The sequence below is a fragment of the Suncus etruscus genome, chromosome 1 (genome assembly GCF_024139225.1).
Source record: "Suncus etruscus isolate mSunEtr1 chromosome 1, mSunEtr1.pri.cur, whole genome shotgun sequence".
Taxonomy (NCBI): Eukaryota; Metazoa; Chordata; class Mammalia; order Eulipotyphla; family Soricidae; genus Suncus; species Suncus etruscus.
This window is the reverse complement of record NC_064848.1, coordinates 89,234,501-89,259,609: the sequence shown is the minus strand read 5'-3', so window position 1 is coordinate 89,259,609 and position 25,109 is coordinate 89,234,501. Positions and strand designations below refer to the sequence as shown.

The following is a 25,109-nucleotide window of genomic DNA, read 5'->3' as shown; positions in this document are numbered from 1 at the left end:
GCTTGATTGAACTTTTAGTTCTCTACATTCTCTCCTAATTTGCCTCTCCCAAGACCCATCAAAGTTTGTGAAGGAGCCAAACTGGAGTATGAAAGAGATATATTTTGGGGACCACCACTGTTTGTTTTATAACCTTTTTTTTTGGTTTTTGGGTCACAACTGGCAGCGCTCAGGGTTACTCCTGGCTCTGTGCTCAGAAATTTCTCCTGGCTAGCTCAGAGGACCATATGGGGTGCCAGGATTCCAACTAGCATCCATCCTGGGTCAGCTTCGGCATGCAAGGCAAATGCCCTATTGCTGTGCTATCTCCCTGGCCCTTGTTTATAACTTTTTTTTTTTTAGTTTTTCGGGCCACACCCATTTGATACTCAGGGGTTACTCCTGGCTAAGCGCTCAGAAATTGCCTCTGGCTTGGGGGATCATATGGGATGCCAGGGGATCTAACCGCAGTCCTTCCTTGGCTAGTGCTTGCAAGGCAGACACCTTACCTCTAGCGCCACCTCACCGGCCCCTGTTTATAACTTTTAAGAGTGGCATTTATCTCTGCCATTTTCCTTTTTCAACCCTGAAATGTCATTTTTCTTAAATTTACTATCATAAAGAGGTAAGAGTGTGGCAGGTGTAAAGATCTATACCTGGCCTTTCCTTTAGTTTAGCTCTTACTTCACATGCCTAAAAAACCCAATGTCATTGGGATTGGATTTTGAAGAGTTCAATCAAGTGTGTTATGTTTTGAACCTCTTGATTGAACCCTTCAAAATCCAATCCCAATGACATTAATCCCTTAGTGGTATATTCAGGGGTCTCAAACTCGCGGCCCGAGGACCGTTGGTACAACATTTTGTGGCCCTGCCCTAGAGGAATCTTTTTTTGTTTTGTTTTGTTTTAGTTGTTTGGGTCACACCCCCCAATGTTAAGGCTTACTACTGACTTTGCACTCAAGGATCACCCCGACTTTGCCTCCTGCGGCGCCCAGGTAAACTGAATTTGAGACCCCTGCCAGAACCAAAAAAAGAAAAAAAGAATATACAGTATATTGGTGTTTGAGTCACACCCGGCAGGGCTCAAGCTAATAATGCCTGAGCTCTAAGCTCAGAAATCATTCCTGACAGGCCGGGATTTGAGCCATGGTCCTTCTGCATGGAAGGCAAACGCCTTACCTCCATGCTATCTCTCTGGCCCCAGTAGTATATTCTTAATTCCTTATGCAGCCCAACATATCCCTAGCCAGCTTCCCTTAGGTGAGTTTTCATTCAATATCAGTCATTATTTCTTGGAATATCACATTGTCATTCATATTGGACCATAGTATGAATGGAGCTTTTAGAGTAACATCACTTTTTCAGCAGGTTAGAGGTCAAGACTGATTGTGCCAAGAGACATAGAGGGAAGCAATATGTTTTCTTATAGCCTTCTTCTGGCCTTGTATATTTTCCTCCAAATTCCATCATTGATAAAAGGCTAATATGGATTTAGCATGTGTTTTCATTACACAAAAAGAATGCTCTTGAAAATTGGCTACCACAATAAAATATATATGCTGATCTACTCTTTTAATTATCAAGTGACTGTAATTTTTGCATCTTAGCAGTTTTCATGAAATCATCCAGAGTTTAGTCTATACTAGTGACTCAAGGATTTTTGCTTTATTCTTAAATCCTTTAGCATATGATTGAGAAACATTTTTCTAGGACTTATCAATAGATGGCTTTTAAACCTACTTCAGACACATATTTTATCTTTAAATATTTAATTTGTTTATTAAGGACCTCAAATATATATATACCACAGATCACTTGACAAAGAAGTACCAGTTTTTAAAAACAAACAAAAAAAATCACAGTTGCAGGGCTTTCTAACTATAAAGCGACATGCAAATTAATTTCCTAAAAAACTGAAAGCCTGCCTTTAATATTTTTTATGACTCAACTACTGTTTGTTTTAATTCTCTGTAGGTATGAAATGACTTTTTGGAAAAAATATCTATTAACTTTTATAGTTCTATTTTCTGGTCCAATAGTAATAACTGAAATTTTTTTGGTATAAAGTTTTTAAACAATGAAATGTGTAGAACATTTTGTATTTGTTCATCTTAAACTGTTTTTCTTACTCCTGCATTTGAAATAGTCTTTATGCAAGAGTGTCCCTTATGGAGATAAAGAAGTACTTTTTCTAAAACTACTCACATTTCTGGTTTAAATATAGTCACATCAACTGCCAAAAATTTCATTATCAGTCTTTAACATGGTCCAAATGTATCTTTCCCACATTACTATTGCAACAGAATACTAGCAAGGCTTTCTCCAAAGAAAGGATATAAAGATATCTGTGCTGGTACAGGCCCGGTTTGGAACATTATATTGGCAACATTTGTGTCATATTTGGGAACCACAGACTCTTGTTGGACTATGTTATCTTGAATGACAAGTACCAACAGCAGCTATATTTGAAATATTGTTAAACTACCTAGAAATAATAAGCATTAAAATTCATTCTGTTCAGTGTAACAAACCTCTAATGATTTCATGTCCTCAGTGGAACCAGCATACTGTAATTGTTATTTGGAACTTAATATAACCTCACCAGCAGCAGAGAGACAATACAGACCTCTCATTATACACATGCTCTAAGATCGTTTATTTTAATGCTCTCAAATAAATATGTTCCATGCAGCACACCACAATAAATAAGGAGCAGCAATGTTCTTCTAGTAAATCCATTCATAATGTGAGTCACCATGTAAAACACCACATCTCAAGTCTTTGGCCCTGTACCATATCATGAGGCACACCACATCTGTACCTAATCATATCTGGCTTCATATGGATTTAATAGGACTATGCCAGAACTGCATGTAAGCACAAATTTAACCAGAGGTTTTCAGCTACTAAATTCAGCTACTAAACAGTTAAAAAGCAACAACTAAATCCATAATGGCTTCTGCCTCCAACCCATTTAGTTTTTGAGACAGAAATATAAAGATATAAATGCTCTGGTGAATTTCAGGTCAGTGGAGATCAGAGTAAGATACAACATTTGTAATATATACTTGGAGCATAGCTGGCACAACATAGCACCCAAACTGTGTATACTGGCAATACTGATACTGAATGGACACTGAATATGAGCAAACTGAACTGCAAAGGGACGTTGGATTCTAGAATGTGAATGTGGGAACTGTGATGAGGGCAGCACATTCCCACTAGGCAGATAATTCCATGGTGCCTTCTTCTTCACAATCAGCTCTGTTTGCACGAATCTCCACAAGGGTTCTGGCAAACCGGGTCCATTCATCATTGTGGGGAACAGCAAGCTGCAAAGCAAATTAATGAAAAATGATGAACAAGAAACCTTTCATGCTTGAAAGCCTTAAGGTCTACATGACTGTTTTCTCCTGAAGTAGATATTTCCCTTGGAACGCAGAGGAAACCAGATATTCTTCTTTCAATCTGTTAGATCCCTGAAGCGTTGCTTTTAAACTGACAGCTTGAGAATGTCACTCTCAGAAGCAAAACCACTCATGAAATTTATAAAATTTAAAAAATTATGTAAACTAAATAATTATAGCAACATATGGGAAGATCTGGGAATATGACAGTGGTAGAGCCCTTGCCTTGCATGTGTGACTTACAATGATAGCAAATAAAAATAGGATTATTGTCTGAGATTTTTGAAGTAATTGTGGTATTTACTCTTAAAGTATATTATGTTGATTCTTTTTTTTGTTTGTTTGTTTGCTTTTGGGCCACACCCGGCGTTGCTCAGGGGTTACTCCTGGCTGTCTGCTCAGAAATAGCTCCTGGCAGGCACGGGGGACCATACTGGATACTGGGATTCGAACCAACCACCTTAGATCCTGGATCAGCTGCTTGCAAGGCAAACACCACTGTGCTATCTCTCCGGGCCCATGTTGATTTTTTTTTTTTTTTGGTTTTTGGGTCTCACCCGGCAGTGCTCATGAGTTACTCCTGGCTCCATGCTCAGAAGTCGCTCCTGGCGAGCACGGGGGACCATATGGGACGCCGGGATTCGAACCGATGACCTTTTGCATGAGAGGCAAACGCCTTACCTCCATGCTATCTCTCCGGCCCCTGATTTTTTTTTAAAAAAAGAAAATTTGGGGAATCAGAAGCCTCAGTGGCTGAAATACGTGCTTGACTTGCAAGAATCAAAGGATTGTGAGTTTAATCCCCATATCACTACATACTCCAAATGCAATCTTGGCATCTCTGTTGTCTGAGACCTCCTGAACCTCGAGTTACTTCTGATAACCAAACAGTAGTGAAGCTGTGCAAGTACTGCAAATATTGTGGCCCAAAGTACAATCCTTGATTAATGCTCTAGCCAAACATGTATGTAACCCCTGGTCATTATATAGTGGCATCATCAAAAGAGAGGAGAAAAGACTGAATAACTTAAAAGTGTTATTAGCACATATGTTGCCTGGGTACATGGTGTTGAAGCATATGTTGCCTACATCTCTCTTGAGATGTGGGCTTTCATGCATTCATGCTGGGTTATGTATTGGTTTTCTTTTCACCTTTGAACAAGCCTTAGCATGTTACTCATTATTCTCTCTCTCTCTTTTTCTCTCTCTCTTCTTTTTTTTTGGGGGGGGCCACACCCGGCGGTGCTCAGGGGTGACTCCTGGCTGTCTGCTCAGAAATAGCTCCTGGCAGGCACGGGGGACCATATGGGACACCGGGATTCGAACCAACCACCTTTGGTCCTGGATCGGCTGCTTGCAAGGCAAATACCGCTGTGCTATCTCTCCGGGCCCTTCTCTCTCTCTTCTTTCTTATTCTCTCTCCCCTTCCTCAGTACCCTCCTAATAAAATCCGTTTTACTTAAAAAATTGTTTTTGCATCTATGTATATGACAAAAGTAGATATTAATATGTGCAAAGAAACCTTGATACTATGAAATGTTGTTTCCATCTTTTCATAAGATCTTAGTTGATGATCCTTGTAAATAATAACAGTAGCACTTACCAAAATATTTTTATATTTTACCCATATTAAATTCTTCTTTACAACAATGTTATGTAGTTATCTTACTATTGCCATTTTAGAGAAAATAGAATTGAGAGGCACAGAAAGATTAAATAATCTTAACAAGATTACCTAGATAACAAATATCGGAACTAGTATTATCTCATATTTGCATTCTTAGCCAGTTTTATACTACTTAATCAAAATGAGGTGGAGATATAAATTTTCCCAAAAAATATCACCTTCTATGCATTTTCCATGAGGAAAAATAACACTACTCTTATAAATCATATGTATAAATTTTTGTTAGCTACTTTAAAGGTTAAGAATTTATTTACATAGCAAACAAGAATGAAATACTGAAGAATATCATTCTTGAGTTTGGAATAAAAAGATAGTTTTTTGATTGTGAAAAGTAGGATCAAGTATAAATTCGAATGGTATTCAATTAGAACAAAATTGGTTTATTTATTAGTTATTTTCTTGAAGGATTACCCATCAAGATTGTGTTATCCTTCTATAATTACAGTGTTACAGTGCTACTTGTATATTTTATAAATAGTAACACATTGATTCTAGTCAATATGCATGATTAGTATGTCTAAGTAGAAAACAAGTAAATCTAAATGTTGAGATTACTTTTACAGATAAGAAATAAATTATGGTTCACAGCTAAACAATTATCTTAAAATTCTTATTACAGGAATTACTTTATCGTGTATCATCTGCCCATGACAAAAAAAATGGACGTGGTAATTCCATTCAACCAGGTATAAGGATATAATTAAGTTAGTGTTTTAATACTAAGGTTAAATATTTCAATAATATGATGGATAGGTGAGAGAAGTTATTTTGATAAATCCAGTACTTGTAGAATTTTCAATTAGATGAATGAATTTTTGAAAGTTAATACTTCATTAGTTATTGAAATGAATCCAATTTTCCTTTTAGTCAAGTCCCATTTTAGTCAATAATACAAGTTGGCAATAACATTGAATGACATGGTTACCCCTTTGCACAAACCATTTTATTTTTTAGTTCTTTTCTTCTGCTCCACTATATTCATTTTCTTCTTGTGAAGAAATAAGGGCCCTCAAAATAAATGAACAAAAAAGCCAACAAAAAGCATAAGCAACAAAGACCTGGTATCATATTTACGTGAAAAAAAATAGGTCAACTATTTTTCTTTCCAGGTCTTTCTAATAAGAACCACAAATTAAAAGCCCCAGATACAAAGGCCAGTCATGATAACACATTTATAAATTGTTCTCTTACATAGTGAGAATCAAGGTAAAGCACCTCTTAACTTCATATTACCTGAAAAATGGATAAAAGTGGGTTTTACTTAAAACACATAACATACTATATTTAATATACTTAATTTGTTTCTTAAATAAAATTATATTGATTAATTTGATATAAATTTGAATTAATATGATTCCATATTCAATAACAATGTATAGAAACTACCCACTAAAACATGATCATATATTTACATAGTTTTGTTTAGTATAATAGCAAGACTTTTTAAAAAAAGCCCTAAAAGCAGGCCAAATCCCCAACCTGCCAAAGCCATGCCTGCTGCAACCATCACCCATAATTGTCATTTAGTCAGTGACCCTGCTTCACCACTCTCTATAGCTCTCTGCAAAAGCACCAACTGACCAAAGCTTCGGGTATGCCAGAGAAGGAAACTATCAATAAAACCTAACTAGATTTTCTGACAATGCCTTAATAACCTCAATATAAGACACAATAATGTTTACAATTTCCTTGTTACTGTACTCTTTTTCTCTTCCTTTTTTTCTCTTCCTTTTTTAATAAGTTTGCTTCCACTTACCTGAAAACAAATGTATCATGATTAACTTTGTCAGTTATCTGATACATGCTCTCTAAATATCTTTAAAAGCAAACAAAAAAAGCCCTAAAATGATTATGAAACATTAAGATTGGAACATACCTAGATATCTTTCAGCAGTTGTATTATTTAGGATATATAACAGTCACATAGAACATTTCAAAAGTAATTTTATAAAATTTAGTTGTTTATGTTTTTAAAAATATTCGTTTTATTTTGCTTTGTTTGGGGGCTACACCTTGTGATACTCTTGGGCTTCTAGCTTATTTCTTAGGGGGTCATTATAATGGATATCTTGTCTTATTTTACATCGATGAAAATTTCATTTAGGTTGGAAAAATACTAGACATATTGGTGGTGGGAATGCTGCACTGGTAAAGGGGGGTGTTCTGTTTATGACTGAAACTCAACTACAATCATGCTTATAATCATGGTGCTTAAATAAAGATATTATTTTAAGGGAAAAAAAAAGAAAAGAAATTTTTTTCTTAAAACTTTATCTTGCCAGGTATTTTCTGCTCTAAAATATAAAGTCCACAAAAAATTTGCTTTGGTTTACAAAAGAAAACATTCTAGTATAGAACATAAATAAAACAATTGCTTCTAGAACTTAAATTAGCTAGCTCATCCTATTATTATTTTTCATCTAGTTGAAAATAACTCAGAATGATTGTAATGTTAGATTTAGAATGTGAACTGCAGACTTCCCCATTTTTAGAATTAAATATCACCATCAGGAAGCACTTTAAGTATAATCTTAGCTTGAATGTGTGAATCTGTATTCACAGGCCATTTCCACACCCAAAGTAATAATTTTTGGCATTTGAATTACTTGTAGGTAAGACCAAACAGGTGTCCTAACAAACAAGAACACTTTTTTTTTCATTTTATATCCATGATATAAATAACATCTGTTGGACAGAACTGCCCTTCCCTTGGTAGTTCCTAACTCTTGTCACGTTGTACTCAGTTGATTAGAAATGGCAGAATAAAGAGACACATGAACACAGAAGCACCTGAGACTTTTAATTAAGTTGGAAAATATTGTTTTCATATTTGTTTACAGTAAGACTGTTCTATAGCCAGCTGAATGTTACCAGCTGTTCTGTAACCAACTGTTCTTTAAGACTTAATTCAGTCTTCACTTACTCAGTCAGCACGGATTGAAAACCAGCTCTGCCAACCACTATGTAAAGGATTAAAGAGAACAGTTGATTATTCGGAGCATATGATGACTATGAAATACAAATGAAATTAATTATATTTTGGGTCAAACATAAATATTAGCATAGCTGTCTTCCTTTATAATAACTTTGTAAATTACTTTGTAAATTATGTACCATGATTTACAATAATATCAATGGTAGGGTTTCATACACACAACATTTCAGCATCATACCTTACACCAGTATGTCCATTTTCTCTACTATTGTCCCATTGTCCACCACCACATTCACAGTTCTATCCATGTATAGCAATATGCTTCTTACTAAAGTCTAGTGTTCAGTTTCTGTTGTTTTTGTGAATTTGTTTAATTTATAGTGAGTTTCTTTATATATCATTTATGAAGGAAATCGGCTTATAGCTTTTTACTTTTTTTTTTTTTACTAACTTTTTACTAACTTCCCTCAGTCTGATACTTTCCAGATTAATTCATGTAGGTGCAAATGATATGATTTTGTCTTCCTTATAGTCGAATAATATTCCATTGTAGAATATGTACCAGTTTCTTTCTTTATCCAATATTCTGTTCTTTGACACTTGGGTAACTTCCAAATTTTGGTTTGTATGAATAGTACTGCAATGAGTATAGCACTGAAAATGTCTTTTCTCATTAGAATTTTGGGGCCCTTTGCAGCAGATGTGAAGAACTACTGGATCTCAAATTTACCATTTTATACTGACAAATGCTACAGAACTTAATATGTCATGTGTTAAGCAACTAGCAGGAAAACATAGCTAATGACATAGCTTCAGCATGATTCGCTTTTCCAACAAGGCATGAAAGGCTAAATCTAGAACACTTGGAGTTGTCCCCCTAAAAACATCATTTTATAATAGATCAAAAATAATTTATATGTATAATAGGAATATTAACATTCATCAGATAAACAATATAAGAGGCACTATGAAGCAGAGAGCTCATAAGAGAATACCATAAAGAACTCATAAAAAGTGTCAAGGAATGGGACCAGAGTGATAGCAGAGGTATGGCATTTGTCTTGCATGCAGCTAACCCAGGACAGACCTAGGTTTGATCCCCAGAATCCCATATGGTCCTTCAAGTCAGGAGCAATTTCTGAGCACATAGCCAGGAGTAATCCCTGACCATCACCGGGTGTAGCCACCCAAAAAACCCAAAGTGTCCATTATTGAACTAAGTCAAAATGAATCTGGAAAAATTTTCTGCCATTACTGTCATTCTCAGTCAGAGAAAAATAGTTTCTCATTGCTTTCCTATACATAATTCATAGGCCTGGTCCCAGAGCCTAGACCCATAGACTGGTCACCTCTAGTTAGATGACTGTTTTCTAGTATTTTTGCTACTCTCTAAAGCATTATTATGCCAAACACACACAAGACTCTTGATTCTTCAGGTAATAAAATTTTCAGCTTTTATAGCTATGAAATAACCCTATGTTTATAGCTAAGGGGGACTAAGGTCAAAGGCAGTTTTGAGGTAGCAATTTAGCCATAAGGAGAAGGCAAAATGGACCTCAGATTTGGACAAAAGACTTAAGTCCTGCTCTCATCTTGGTTGCTGTCAGTGGCCAGGCACTTAACCTCTCATTGCATCAATTATAAAATGGGAGTGATGTTGTGTGATCCATTTATCATCAGATGTGGAGAGGATGAAAAGGTAATCTAAGTTGTGAAAGTACTGTGAGATCGTTATGAAGTAGTTATGCATGTTTTTCTTTATGCTATTACTTAAATTGAACATATTACTTAAAATGGTATGGAAGCTTTGTGTGCTTTTTGTTTTTCTTTCTAATTAATCTGGAGACAATGAAGAGAGCTCAGGGTTCAGAGGTCTGGATTATGCATGTGTAAAGATTGAAGTTTGTTTATTAGCATTGTATCCTTTGCCTCCACTGTACTCCCAATATGGCATCCAGCACTGCTGGCCCTATCATTGAGAATGAGCATTGAATGAGTCTGTTTGGATGGCTACATATCACCTGAAGTAACCTCCGAGGCCTCTGAGCACTGTGGGATTACTCTCTTACCCTACCCAAAACTAACAGTCCAAAACAACAAAGAAGTATTTAGTCTGGTGATTGCTATTTTAGGACATTAAAAAAACAGGAAATCAGGATACAGACTATTCTTACTTCTTTTTTTTTCTTCCGAGGGGTCTTGAAAGCCACTTCCCACTAGGTGCTCAGAGACTGCTCCTGGTAATCTTTACCACCCCCTCCCTCCACCTACTGTTTTGTTATAATTTTTACTTTAAAAAATTCCCTCTTTACTGTTACAATGACCAATGATTACATACATATTGAAATACATAATTGTGTTACACATTTGTTGAAATACATAGTTGTGGTGCTTACCAGATTATGCATACTTGATTCTTTTTTTTGTTTTTGTTTTTTCGGGCCACACCCTTTTGATGCTCAGGGGTTATTCCTGGCTACTGCTCAGAAATTGCCCCTGGCTTGGGGGGACCATATGGGACACCGGGGGATCAAACCGTGGTCCTTTCCTTGGCTAGTGCTTGCAAGGCAGACACCTTACCTCTAGCGCCACCTCGCCAGCCCCATGCATACTTGATTCTAGTGCTCAGATATTTTAGCTATGGGGTCCACTACAGGGGGTCATACACTTGTGGTGCTTTCACACACTCTGTTGCCCACAAACTGGCTAGAAATGCCACTCAATTTGTAAGGTGGTGCCTGCCATTGTCATGCCGACAAGATAGGTCTCCTAGTTTTCCTAAAATACTGTTCAACAGGGGAGAAACCAAAAACACAGTTTGCCAAATGATAATTGAAGACCACATTGACTTTGGCATATGTGTGTGGGGAGCATTCAGGAGTCCTGCCCTTACAGGAATGCTATTCTATCATGGCAAATGGTAGGTAGATGGTATGTTTTTAATCACTTGTGAATAGGTTTGAAAGGTTTCTTTGAAATTTCTAGATTCTTGTGAGACAGAAGGGCAAAACAAAACCATGAAAGTGGTGGAGAAATTCTTGAAAACTGATCACTATACTCTTTTGTGACCCTGTCATGGAGCTGCCACTCCCTTCTGGTTGGATAAACTAGAAAAATTGTCTCAGGCCCCTGTCCACTCCACTCCACAACAACTCATCAGCCTAACCACTGGGGGTCTGGCCTGTGTTCCTGGTGCATGTCAAGGGATGCATAGTTTGCAAATGGACAAGATTTTGAGAATATAGCCAGGGTTCAATTTCTTTCTAGTAGTTTTTTCGAATTTACTTGCTGTGTGTCCTCAGGAAACATTTCTCTGTTTTTATTTTAATATTACTGATATCTGCTACTACATTTGTGAGAAAAGCAATCGTTTTTATGGATGTTGCTATTTGGGGCCACCTCCAATGGTGCACAGGATTTATTACTGACACTACATTTGGGAGACCATATGTAGTGCTAAGGATGAAAATTTGCTCAGCTGTGGGCAAGGCCAATGCTCTACCCATTGTACTGTCTCTCTAGCCACAGAAAAGCAGTCTAAGACTGATCTTGTAAAGCTGTTGCAATTTTTCTAAGATAAAACAAACAAAATCCCTAAATGGCACAGTGTTTCGCACAAAAACCTTGAATAAATTGATGGTGGTTTCTTCCTACTTGACTCTATCATGCTTCTTCTCCTCTCCTCCAGGTTGTCTTTTTCATTTTCCTCCTTTCATTCCTTAGAGCCACATCTTTTTTTTTCTTTTTTCTTTTTTATCTTTTTTTTTATTTATTTAAACACCTTGATTACATACATGATTGTGTTTGGGTTTCAGTCATGTAAAGAACACCACCCATCACCAGTGCAACATTCCCATCACCAATGTCCCAAGTCTCTCTGTGGGGTTCGGGTGGGGAGGAGGGAGACTAGAGCCACATCTTAAAAGAGGCTTAGATTCTATTTTTATCACATTTTTATTGAAAAAAAAAACACAAATCACTTCTTAAATAGTCACACTTTCAATAAGATATGTTTCGTATGCAGGGAATGGTGAATAGGTTCTTTCAGATCACAAGAAAAATTTTGCCTGAGTATCATGGAGCTGCTCTGTGGTCCCTAGCATTGCATGGCCCTGAGAAGCTGTGTACTCTGGGAGCTTGCATTGATCAGTCTAATAGGCTGAGTATTTCTGGAAGTGGCCAGTGGCCTTCTGAGCACAGCTTGGGAAGACTTCCCCTCCCTTTTCAGAAACAAAAATTCTGAGTACCAATCACTTATTAAAATTTTTAACAGTAATTTTTAATAAATATACATCTAGGTACATATACATACACACTTTTTAATTTTTTATTCTGTCCAAAACTATTTCCTTTTTACTGCCCTTTCTGCAATGGGAGTTTACATTTTTAGCTCAAGTCACAAGGGCTTGTAACCACTGAACATGCTGTTATAAAAATCAAATGAGTTTTTATGACCAGATTTAAACACTCAAATATCATTCATGTGTTCCTTTATATAGCACATGGTTAATCATTTTGAACAGTCCTTAGTCCAGCCTCCCTCATTTGTTTATTATTTTAAAACGTTTATAGTACCAAGCAGCTGATTTTAAATACTGCTGCATTATCTGCCATAACTCCTACTAACCAAATGATACTTTATTTTTATGGTAAGAATATCTGTCTCAGGCATTGCTTAGTATAAAAGTCAGTAATTTATTTTTTTAATCTTGTATAATTAAGACATTAGATAAGTATTTGTAATTTCATTTTGGTTTCTTAGATACATTAAGCATGGCAAACAAATTAAAATGAGTAGGATTTTAGGTTTCAACATAAATATTCCATGACTGTGTGGTTCATCAGCCTCTTTGTAATCTTTCAATTAAATGGAGTCATTAAAAAAAAGTCCAGAGTGTTTATGTTCACCAATGATTCTGAACAGATATAGGACAATTTATCTCCTGTGTTAACCTAAAAACTAAAGTTTTCTGTTAAAATGATAGCTTACCAGTTACATTTTTACTTTAATACATATTGATTTTGTTAATGCATTTACAGAACCTGTGGAAGTACATGTCAGTTTCCACAGGATGGGTGCCAACCCCCTCGAAGCTCTAAAAGCTTTTTCAAAGTACAATTATTAATAGCATCCAAGTTGAGAGATTGAGGACGTTCTGGTATACAAATACATGTTTGTGTTCAAAGGAAGCCTATATTTTTTAGGACAATTCCTTTTGCCACACACATACAGCTGGAAGCAAAGTGGGAGGTAATAAGCAATGAAACAACCTCTGGAACGACTAAGCAATACTTGCTTCGCATAAATACAGCCTCACTGTATTTAACTCTCTGGAGAGTCTAGCATCACGGGTAACAATGGATGGAACCACAGACGAAGTTTCAAGCCAGAATGCAGTAATACAGAGAGCATAAATATCCTTCAGTGTGCTACCACAAAAATAGAGACTGTGTGGTAATTTATACTTACAGTAGTTTTAGAGAAATCCAGAAAGTAGAAGTTTCATTAGTATCCATTCTGTACTATTTGCTGTTACCACTTATTATTAAAAGTTCTGTTTGGGGCCGGAGAGATAGCATGGAGGTAAGGCGTTTGCCTTTCATGCAGGAGGTCATCGGTTCGAATCCCGGCGCCCCATATGGTCCCCTGTGCCTGCCAGGAGCAATTTCTGAGCCTGGAGCCAGGAATAACCCCTGAGCACTGCCAGGTGTGACCCAAAAACCAAAAAAAAAAAAAAAAAAAAAAAAAGTTCTGTTTAATTTAGCAGCACGCTAACTTCTAGCCTGTTACCTAGTTTAGGTTATGCAATAATTTCTTTTATCTGAAAAGCTCTTCTAAAAAAATCGTATCTATCCAGAAAGCTTGAGATCTCACTGCCAATGTTTCCTGGTATCTGTTTGTTTGTTTGTTTTGTTTTTGTTTGGGGGCCACATCCAGCACATTCAAGAGTGACTCCTGGCTATGCATTCAGAAATTACTCCTGGCAGGCGCAGGGACCTATTGGATGCCTAGAATAGGACCTGGTTAGGCCATGTGCAAGGCTGTGCTACCTGCTGTGCTGTAGCTCTGCCCCAGCCACCAGGCAGTAACATTTTTGTATATGCAATTGACTTTTACAGAATGTTCGTTAGGACAATACTTTAAAATTTTAATTACTACCCAGTTATGTAAAGAAATGTAGGGCCTAAGAGTAAAAAGTAACTAGGAACACAAATAGTTTCTTTTAAACATCAATCTTACAAATACTTACATATATATTCATGTTAAGGGCTGAAGCAATAGTATAACTGGGAGGGCACTTGCCTTGCACATGGCCAAACCAGGTTCTAGTCTTGGCATCCCATATGGTCCCTCAAATACATCAGGAGTTATTCCTGAGCATAGAGCCAGCAAAAACCTTGGAGCTCTGCTGGGTGTAACCCCCAAGAATTTATATTAAAAATTTACCATTGGGCCTGGAGAGATAGCACAGCGGCGTTTGCCTTGCAAGCAGCCGATCCAGGACCAAAGGTGGTTGGTTCGAATCCCGGTGTCCCATATGGTCCCCCGTGCCTGCCAGGAGCTATTTCTGAGCAGACAGCCAGGAGTAACCCCTGAGCACTGCTGGGTGTGGCCCAAAAATACAAAAACAAAAAAAAAAAACAACAAAAAAAATTTACCATTAATGGAAGCATAACAATTTTTGAAATGTTTACTTATGTAAGGGGGGAAAGCCAAACAGCTAAGTCACAAAAGCCTAAGAATGATGTTCATATTTTTATAAAAATCTTATTTTTCTTTCTTTTGAAATCTTTTAATTATTGTTTTTCTTATTTGGAGCTCTATGACTTTGTTCAAATGATGGGGAAAATGATTTAAAAAATTGGCTGATGGACAATAATGGCAAATAAACTTTGTAAACTTCAATTATCACTCTTTCCATAACACAAAAGATCAAGAAAATGACAGGGAAATGAAAAAAAAGCACAAGCTACTCAAGCTGATCTGTCATATTAGCTGAATAAACATATATCCTTTTTCTTCCAAATATTATTAGCTATAGGTTTTCTAGTAAATTCCCAGCATCCTAAGCAGTTTTGACAAAAAGAAGGCTTTTTGTAAAACACCTTAAAAACATTTACCAAGGTAATAAAAGAAATGTCATTTCCTCCTACTGAATGTTTGGGCATAAAAGAGATATATTTATAATGTAGTTCATGATTTACCATCTCTATAGTGTCCAAAAAAAGCACAATGGAAAGGAAGCATTTTTTCCAGTGGTTTGACAACTATTTGAATCACTGTTAGGCTTTCATTACCTAGTGGCCAATAGCTTGTTTTAAAAGCACAGGAAGGTGGGTAGGCGGGAAACTGGGGACATTGTTGGCATGAAATGTGCACTATATTGCAAACCAAAGTGTTTAAAAGAAAAAAAAAGTGAAAAGTCAAGAAGAAGACAACGAAGACAAAGACGACGACGACGACGACGACGAAGAAGAAGAAGAAGAAGAAGAAGAAGAAGCAGAAGAAGAAGAAGAAGAAGAAGAAGAAGAAGAAGAAGAAGAAGAAGAAGAAGAAGAAGAAAGAGGAGGAGGAGGAAGAGAAAAAGAAGAAAAGAAAAAAGAAGAAGAACAAAAGAAAGAAGAGGAACAACAACAACAGCAGCAACAGCAGCAGCAAGAACAACAACAACATATGCCCAGATATAAGAAGGGGAGAGGGTGAGAGGGAAACTGGGGACATTGACAGGAAATGTGCACTGGTGAAGGTTGTTGTACATTGTATGACTGTAACTTAATCATGAACAACTTTATCTGAGGGAGAAAAAACAACTCTTGTGAACAATCTTGTAACCATGGTGCTTAAATAAAAAAATTAAAAAAATGAAAATGTCATCAAAAAATAAAAGCACAGGAGGGGAGAGTGATCAGGATCGAGTGTGAGGAGAAAGGACAAATGCTTCTTTCTAAATATATTTTCTACATGTCCTCTTCCTTTCAAATATAATCAAATGGATTAATATAGTTAATTGATTTTCCATCAATCTATACAAAGCTTGGAAGCTTCATTCTGAATACTTTACACAATTAAAATTTACCTTAACTTTCTCCATTTACATGCAAAACATCCATGCACCAAAATACTTACTGAGTGCATAATGCTAGAATTCTACCATTCAGTTTTTTTCTATTCAAATAGATAAACATAGATTTACATTGTGTATGGTATCTATTTTTTTATGGTATCTATTTTGAAGTATTGTGGCTCTACTGAGAAATCTTATCAACCAAGGGAAGAGTGTCAAAGTCATGTCCCGTCCCCTGCCTGCAAATCAAAGAATGGCTAGAATTTAGGATGCTCAGAGATATACCCCCTTTTTTCCCCAAGGTTTCTTAAAGGTTTCCTTGTTTGTTTGTTTGCTTTCTTTTGGGACCACATCCAGTGGTCAGGGGTTATCCCTGATTCTACACTCAAGAATTACTCTTAGTCGTGCTCAGAGGACCATATGTGAAGTCAGGAATAGAAATTGGTCTGACAGCATGCAAAGAAAGCAACCTACCCACTGTGCTATTATTGCTCCAGCCCCGAAATGTTGAGATACTTTTGACTGATCGTAAAAACAAAACTCTAAAGGAATGAACCACTAGTCAGTTTTACCTACAAACTAAAAAGGTGAGAGTACATTTTATTTTTCACAATGGTAAATCTTGATCTTTAGTTAAGTAATTTGTATCTTAACATGTAAAAAAAGGTCACCAGATAGGTAGAACATGGTTAGGTTCAAGTGCTTATTTTGTACCCGACCAGACTTGGTTCCATTCTTATACCACCAGGTATTATCCAGTAAGACCTGAGCACTTATAGATTTGACCCAAAACCCAAAATAAATACATAAAATATAATAAATATTCTGATATTCAACATTTTAAAAATTTCATAGAAACCTTCGTTGATAATAGAATAGATAATCAATATTCACTTTCTCACTTTGCAAATCAAATCTATATGTATATAACTATTGATATATAAATATATATATCACAGAAATTTGATTTTACATTATATTTTTGATATATCAATATATTCACTCATATAAGTGAAAAACAAATAACTGATTATATACAGGGCAGCATTAGTCTAGGCTCATAGATAATTAGAGCAGCTTCATGCTTGGCTGATCTAAGCTGTGATTTTGAGGCTACCGTTTTAAGCACTAATTTTTCAAGATAAAATTTAGCAGTTTTGAAATTCTACAACTAACATAATTTTGTCAGCCATAAAAAAATTAACACTATAATTAATGCCTGCTTCAGAATCCAAACTGCTATTGAAGATGACAGTTTGAAACCATAGAAGAATTATAAAGATGATTAATTATACAAACTGGTACTTGTTTCAGAAGGTTTATATTCATAGACTATTCATCATCAAATGGAAATATATGAATTTCAGTGAATATTGCAAATTACTATACACATTAATTTGGTTTTTATAAAATTAGATATTAAGGTTTTCTTTTCATTTAATCAACTACTCCAGAATACATAAAAGTCACATGTATTTTCTTACCAATTCAATAAAATGAAGTGGTTTGAAAAATATTAATTTTATAAACAAAATTTTATAGACTACTATTACCTGAATAGAATATTATTTATACAATAATTTAATCATGGTATTTTAAATATTAATTATACAAATAAAAATCATTGCTTCTGTATTCATTGTAAGATGAATAATTAAAACTTTACTTAGATTTAACGGCTATACTTTTTTTTTTTTTTTTGGTTTTTGAGCCACACTCCGTGTTGCTCAGGGGATACTCCTGGCTGTCTGCTCAGAAATAGCTCCTGGCAGGCACGGGGGACCATATGGGACACCGGGATTCGAACCAACCACCTTTGGTCCTGGATCGGCTGCTTGCAAGGCAAATGCCGCTGTGCTTTTTTTTTTTTTAAGTAGCATATTTTATATAATTATATTTCTTCACACCTCAAAGCTTTCCATGTAAATAAGCCTTTCTGCTTTTACTTGACTATTATCTATTGTGCTGACAATAAAATTCAAGTAAAACTGAAAATGAAAGTTCTCATTGAAAATCATGTTTCATTGTTTCTAGATATTTGATCAAATATATTATTAAGTGAACTAGGTATTTGAATTTTTAGTTTTTACTTAGATATTTGGTACCATAGAAGGATTTATGCCAGTCTTTTCTATTTTGTGGAGGAAAAGCCAAAGAAAACAGTATTCATTCATTGAAGAATAAGCCAGTACTTGCAAAGACCTTCAAGAATCAAGCAACTCTGACCATATTCACTTAATGAGAAACACAAATGTTTTGGGTGATTATAAATGGACTTTGGAAAGTGAACCTAACTCTTTTGGAGGTTGCCAAAGCTTTACCACACTACCAGGTTCGTCATTAGCAAGGATAATAGACTTCATAAAACACAATAATTAAATTTACTTATTTCAAATGCAGTTCTTTTTCATTAAAAGACTGTTATTTAAATTAACTCTCCAATCTCAGTTTAATTTAGTATTTTGTGTTCTGCATTCTCGCTTTACCATGGAGAGGGTCCTGTTTATATTCTGTATACAAACTTGATGTTGAAAATTGCTGTAGTCTCTGTCCTACTGGGAAACACAAAGTAATTCCACAAAGCAAACAATTATTGCCTAACTAATCCACTTAAAAACCATAAATGTATTTATTTTATGTCACTCAAATTCATTTTAACTCGAAAAACTTGTAGTTTATCAGATGCTACTATATTAAACTGCTACTTAATGTAAAAGAGAAATAATTTATTGACTCTCCTTTTATTTTTATTTTACTTGTCTATAAAATCTGTTTGAAGGGCCTTTTAACAGGGCTTATATCTTCACCTTGATCATGATTTGAAAGTGTATTTCATAGGGTTTTTTTTTTCCTACTGAATTCTAAATAAACAATTTATCCTTGTATTTCATATGCATTATAAAGCACAACACATGCAGATTTTAAATTGTGCTTTACATTTTCCACATTTATATTAGATCTCTGATTCACCTCTACTTTTTCTTTGCAAAATGTTTGATATACTAATGAACATAAAATTTATTATATTTATTGCAATGTATAATAAAACGATCACCATTATTTTGACCCCAAAATAATGGCATCAAAAAGGCTTTTTGAAATGTAGCCCAAGTTCAGGATTAAAATTTAAAGATTAATTAATGTTTTTATGTAATTAGTGAATAGGATACCAAACATTAAAGTTGGAGCAATAAGACATTTATCTCCAAAATTACAGTTTGTGAGTTGTCATTCTATTTTTCCAATCTCTTTTAAGCTGAAAATGATTTTAGAATTTTATCATTTTACTGCTGAGGAAATATAATCAGGGATTTGAAACTTACGTGTATTTATCACAACTGAAAACAAAGTCTTCCCTGGAAGAGGTTAATGGAAAAAGAAATAATAGGAGGTGGAAGATAAACTGCTTCTTTCAAAACCAGCGCTGCAAACAGCATTCTAACTAATTCAGATAAGCAGCAAACATAGTTGTTAGGGGATATTTATGACAGCCGCATCTGTGTGACAGCACTGAAGCATTAACAATGGCATCGGGCTTTCTATAAAATACATCTGCAAGAAAGACAGGTAGATAGGCTGACTATCAATCATCAGGACATGTGAACAATTCTATACTTACTGGCCCATGTGCTGTTAAAATCAGCTGTATGTATGTATGTATGTATGTATGTATGTATGTATGTATGTATGTATGTATATATGCTTATGAAGAAAAGAAGCTTGCTCTTCAGTAAAGGAGTCAAAGTAGTGAGTAATTTTAATTCTTTGGAATACGTATTTTCATATGTTATTTTAAATAAAAATCCAACAATCACTAACAGCTCTTTCCAACAATAATGATTGATTTTAAAGCAGAATATATTCAATATTTCCTGCTTATATATATAGTTAATTTGTGACTTGTTATTGTACCCATGTTTTTTTCTCAATGGCATTATAAAATTCCAAATTAATTATATCATGTCCCATAGTTTGGAGAGGAAAATCCTCAAAGTTTATTCAAGTGTGAGGCTCATTTAAAATTTTAAACTTTAGAAAATGTAAATTGTGCATACATCCACTGACTAAATTGCCTTGAAAATGCACAAATAAAATTAAAAAATTAGGGGCCAGAGCGATAGAACAGCTATAGGGCATTTGCCTTGCACGCGGCTGACCAGGACAGACCTGGGTTCGATTCCTGGCATCCTATATTGTCCCCCATGCCAGGAACAATTTCTGAACGCATATCCAGGAGTAACCCTGAGTGTCACTGGATGTGGCTGCCCCCCAAAAAAAACAAACAAAAATTAAATACATAGAGCTAAACAAGTAAGGGGTCTTCTCCATCTTTTATTGAATTCACATAACTTCTGTTTATGCTAATGATAGTTAAGCACCTGCTCTGCAACAGAAATAGACCCCTATCTGTGAAAATAAATGTGTACAATATATTTTCCAGATACAAAACTGGATGAAAATCAAACAACCAAAAACCGTTTGTGATATAAACAAAGCATCATGTGGGCCTACCTCAAAATATTGATATTAAACACTTTACTTCCTGAGGTATTACTCATACCTTTGTCATGTAAATGTAACACATGATGTTTGAGGGGTTAGATGGACAAACTCTATCTTATGATTTCGATGAGCTCATACACAGTCCTCTGTTTACTCCTCCAGAAGTTCATAATAAATTGCATCAGTAAATCTGGATTCAAGCCACTGCTCTCTGCCATCATCTTAAAAGTCATGAAGGATAATTGTACATAATAGAGGAGGGCATGATCGTGGGGGCACTGTGCTGGGACTCCCTGTAGCAGCTGCAGCCTCAGCTGGGACAGGAGATGAGGCAGACAATTGTTAATGACTGGTGATACCAGCGTCTCTTTCTGTGGTGCCCTTCTTGCACAATGTTAGGTCTCACTGGAGGGCATGTCTACCTGGACCTGAATGAGGTTATCATTGGTCACAAAAGTTTTATAGCATGGTGTTGTTGAGAGCACTGTGAACAGAGAAAGAATGCCCTTCTTGATCTATAGAAGGCATCACAGAGACCGTCCCCAAAACTCTACTTTGAACTAAAATTATAAAGGGATTCAAAAACACAAGATCCATGAAAGATTGTAGGATAGAGCAGCAGAAAGAGCACTTGCCTTGCACATGGCCAACCTGGGTTCAATACCCAGCTTTCCATATAATTCTACCCCCACCCTCTGCCCGAGAATGCCAAGAATATTTCTTGAGTGCAGAGCCAGGAGTAAACCTCTGAGAATAACAGGGTATGGCCCTAAACCCAAAACCAACCCAACCCAAACCAAACAGGGTCATGGGTCGGTATATGAAAGTATCTATTTAACTTGGCTCTGTATTTACGGGTCTTTTGATACTTATCATGTAAAGTACTGCTATTCTCAATCCAAAATTTTATATAGTTTTAAGAAACAAGTAATGTATCATAAATACAGCTAAGCACATTTCTAAAGACTTCACCTTTTTGCTAACGATCTAGGTCAAAAGACCAAAAATGTTTATTTCTAATTTGCATCATGAGTGATGAGCACTATTGCTGTGGACAGGTTGTTACAAAATTTTCAGGGTCCAGAGCAAAATGAAAATTGGGTCTCATTTTGAAGATGTTTTACCAACTGCAAAACAATGCCAACAAAGCATTAAACCAGCATTCAGCTTTCAGCTTCTCTAAGCATGAATATGATAAGATTGAACATGTATAACCCTGAAGCCAGCTTTGCCAGAATAGGACTGACAGAAGGTAATCTGTTTCCTCCTTCCTCTTTAACCTTCATCAAACCACCATTGCATAATGAACATGATAGTTTCAAACAGTGTACTAAGATCATAAAGAAAATGAATCAATTAAATGTATTCTAAAAATGGTGAGATATCTTCTTATATAGATTATGAAATAAAATCTATTTAGAAGTATTTCATCTTCTTTCTTAGAGGGTTCAACAACTCAAAACTTTCCATTCCTAGGCCTAGGACAACAAAATCTTGTGAAAAGTTGGTTTATTTAAAAAAGTATTTTGGGGGTTTGGGTCCACACCCCATCGTGCTTAGAAGGCTAATTCTGTTTCTGTGTTGGTGGGCTCAGGAGACCATGCGATGCCAAGCATTGATTCCAGGCTCTTGGCACTTAAGATTTACACTCAACCCTTAGAGCTATTTCTCTGGCCCAAGGGTTCAGTTTTAATAGGGATCAGAAGACCAATTGTGAAAATAGATAATGGTATAGAATATAGATAATAATCTACTTAGTAATTTGATTTTCAATGCTATCTTTTTATAGTCTTCTTTATTTTTTTTAACTTTTAAATCTCTTCCTGCTTAACCCTCTTCTCTCTTGTTAGCCACACAGGAACTTAGATATGACCTTAAAGTCAACATAGGCTAGCAGGCTGTGAACATTTATAAAAGTTTAGGTGATTTGAAATTGGCATTGTTTAGATTGTCTTTCTCTTCAAAGTACATTTATGTTCTGTCAACTACAGGCTGGTGAATGAAATAGTAATTATAGTAGTATTTGTCCATGAAGTGACCCTTTGTCTCTTAGAAGTGGACTTCTGCTAAACTGTATTCAAGGAGTTTTAGTGTATGGAGCCTCTGCAGAGCTAAAGTCTTCTGAGAAAACAGTGTAGAGGTGAGAATAGAGGAAGAACCCACCCCCTCCTTTGATGATTCCTCAAAAATAAAAAGTAAGTTGCAAAATAACTCGCAAAAAAAATAACTTGCAAAAATACTTATGAGAAATAAAACTAAGACCAAATTATCTTGCTTAGTCTGAGTTTTTCTTAGCAATACAGTTTGCTTTGTATATAATCAAACAATGCACAAAGAAAGGTTCAAATGTGTAAGCCTATTCTGAGTTTTGGTCATTCAGTGAAGGGTTAGAATATTATGTTGTTTTTTTCCCCCTGGTCTTAAAATTTGTAGGGATAAACAGCCCTACAAATTGTTTAGCCTATTATATGTCACAGAGATTTTTCTATAGCATGTCTAGACTCCAGACAATAGGCGAGACTGGCCTATAGTTGCAGACAGTTCTATAGTCTGTAATATCACTTAGAAAAGTAAGGGCAATATTACAAAAATGAAAACCAGCCTGACCTGCCAGCATGATAGTGGAAATATGAGTATTACAACACTTTACAATTTAGAAATGATGATAGCAACCTAAAAGAAGTTTTAGCAGCTACATATCAGCCAAAGTCAACTTTTGCAAAATGATACGTATTACCCAAATGAGTCACTTCAAGTAATTTTGACCATAGGCAATAAAATCACTTCATTATAAAACATTATTATATATGCATGTATAAAGGTATATATTTTTATTACATAGAGGTGTGGTATATTTATGTATTTTGCATACATTTTGTTCAATAAATAGATTAAATAAATAATATAATAAATAACAGACTAAATAATTATTCTTTAAATAAAACGAGATTGTTAAACTATTTCATTTTTCAGAGCATATAGGTAAAACTATGTTTCATATACACCAAAAAATGATAGTGAAGGACATTGTGTATAAAAATGAAGTAGGAGAAGAGTTAAATTTCATGTATTTGTCTGATCTTTGTCTCTGAGCTTATTTTCATGTGCATTTTCTCCTATAATGATATTTGTTTTAAACAAAATAGAGGAAGAAGAAGAAAGAGCTTGTTTATTTTCTTTCTATTATCCTTATTTGCTAACTTTTTGTTTTCTATTTTAGGACATGAACCAATGAAAAATATATAACTGGGCCCGGAGAGATAGCACAGTGGCGTTTGCCTTGCAAGCAGCCGATCCAGGACCAAAGGTGGTTGGTTCGAATCCCGGTGTCCCATATGGTCCCCCGTGCCTGCCAGGAGCTATTTCTGAGCAGATAGCCAGGAGTAACCCCTGAGCACTGCCGGGTGTGGCCCAAAAAACCAAAAAAAAAAAAAAAAAAAAAAAAAAAGAAAAATATATAACTTTCTTGCTTGGTTTTATTTTCCCGAAGACCATGAAGAAGTATTGAATAGAATTAATAAACATTGAAGAAAATATTACTGTAAAACTACTGGCAGTGTTTTATATCTGTAGAGTATTCTTTTCCCCAAAGATTCCAAACTACATCAGTAGTTGTTTTGTTTTTGGGTCACATCCGACGATACTCAGGGGTTACTCCTGGCTCTGCACTCAGAAATTGCTGCTGGCACTGCTCAGGGGACTATATTGAACCCTGGTTGGCCGTGTGCAAAGCATGTGGCTTCCTATATTATGACTCTGCAACCCTCCTTTTGTTTGTTTGTTTTACATCAGTAGTTACAAGACTATTTGCATCTTCACTATTGGGGATAGACATTAACAGAGTCTTTGTTGCTGTTAGAAGGACTCTGCTTGTGGGATCAGGCATTATCTAAAGAAATAGATAAATATAGTAAAACCAAGGAATTTTTCAAGTTAATTTACTTAGCATTATACATCCCAAAACAGAAAAATACAATCTCCAAGTCACTGTTTATATTTCTTGGTGAATTAGAAAAAGAAAATAGCTTAAAACTAATATACCACCACCATCCAATTTCAATGGAATCGATTCTATAAGTTAGTAGTATATATTACCAAAAGTTCAGTTTAGAACCACCTAACTTATAGAATATTGACTGTTCTATATATAAAGAAAACCTTCTTTATGTTACAACTAAGCCCTTTCATTACGTACTCATACAACTCTTTCTAGACTCATACAAATATGGTATATTTTCCTTCTGGAATGCAAATATTAGATAACTATTATGTCAAAACATTATGCATCATTTATTTTATGTTGTTTTAAAGTTCCATATTTTCTTGTGCTTCTTATCTATCAGATATGACCTTTTTTCAGTTTCTCATATAGCAAAAGCAAACAGTTATTCTTGCATGCAGTTTAATTGATTAATAAGCTATTATTACATAAAGGTTATGTACAAATTTAAGGGGATGAAATTAAAGATATAGCTCTTTCCTTTTATTGGAGCCATGATGCTATGGAATAATTTTATATATCATGTAATA

The 25,109-nt window shown here is 35.4% G+C and overlaps 1 protein-coding gene across 1 annotated transcript in view; it reads right to left on the bottom strand.

Moving 5' to 3' along the window:
- Positions 1 to 2,613: 2,613 nt before the first annotated feature.
- Positions 2,614 to 25,109, bottom strand: part of DYNC1I1 (dynein cytoplasmic 1 intermediate chain 1) — a 377,776-nt gene continuing 355,280 nt past the window's right edge. The window contains 1 exon segment of the mRNA XM_049785233.1: positions 2,614 to 3,313. Within this exon segment, the coding sequence (XP_049641190.1) occupies positions 3,203 to 3,313 (111 nt within the window). The 3' untranslated portion in view covers positions 2,614 to 3,202.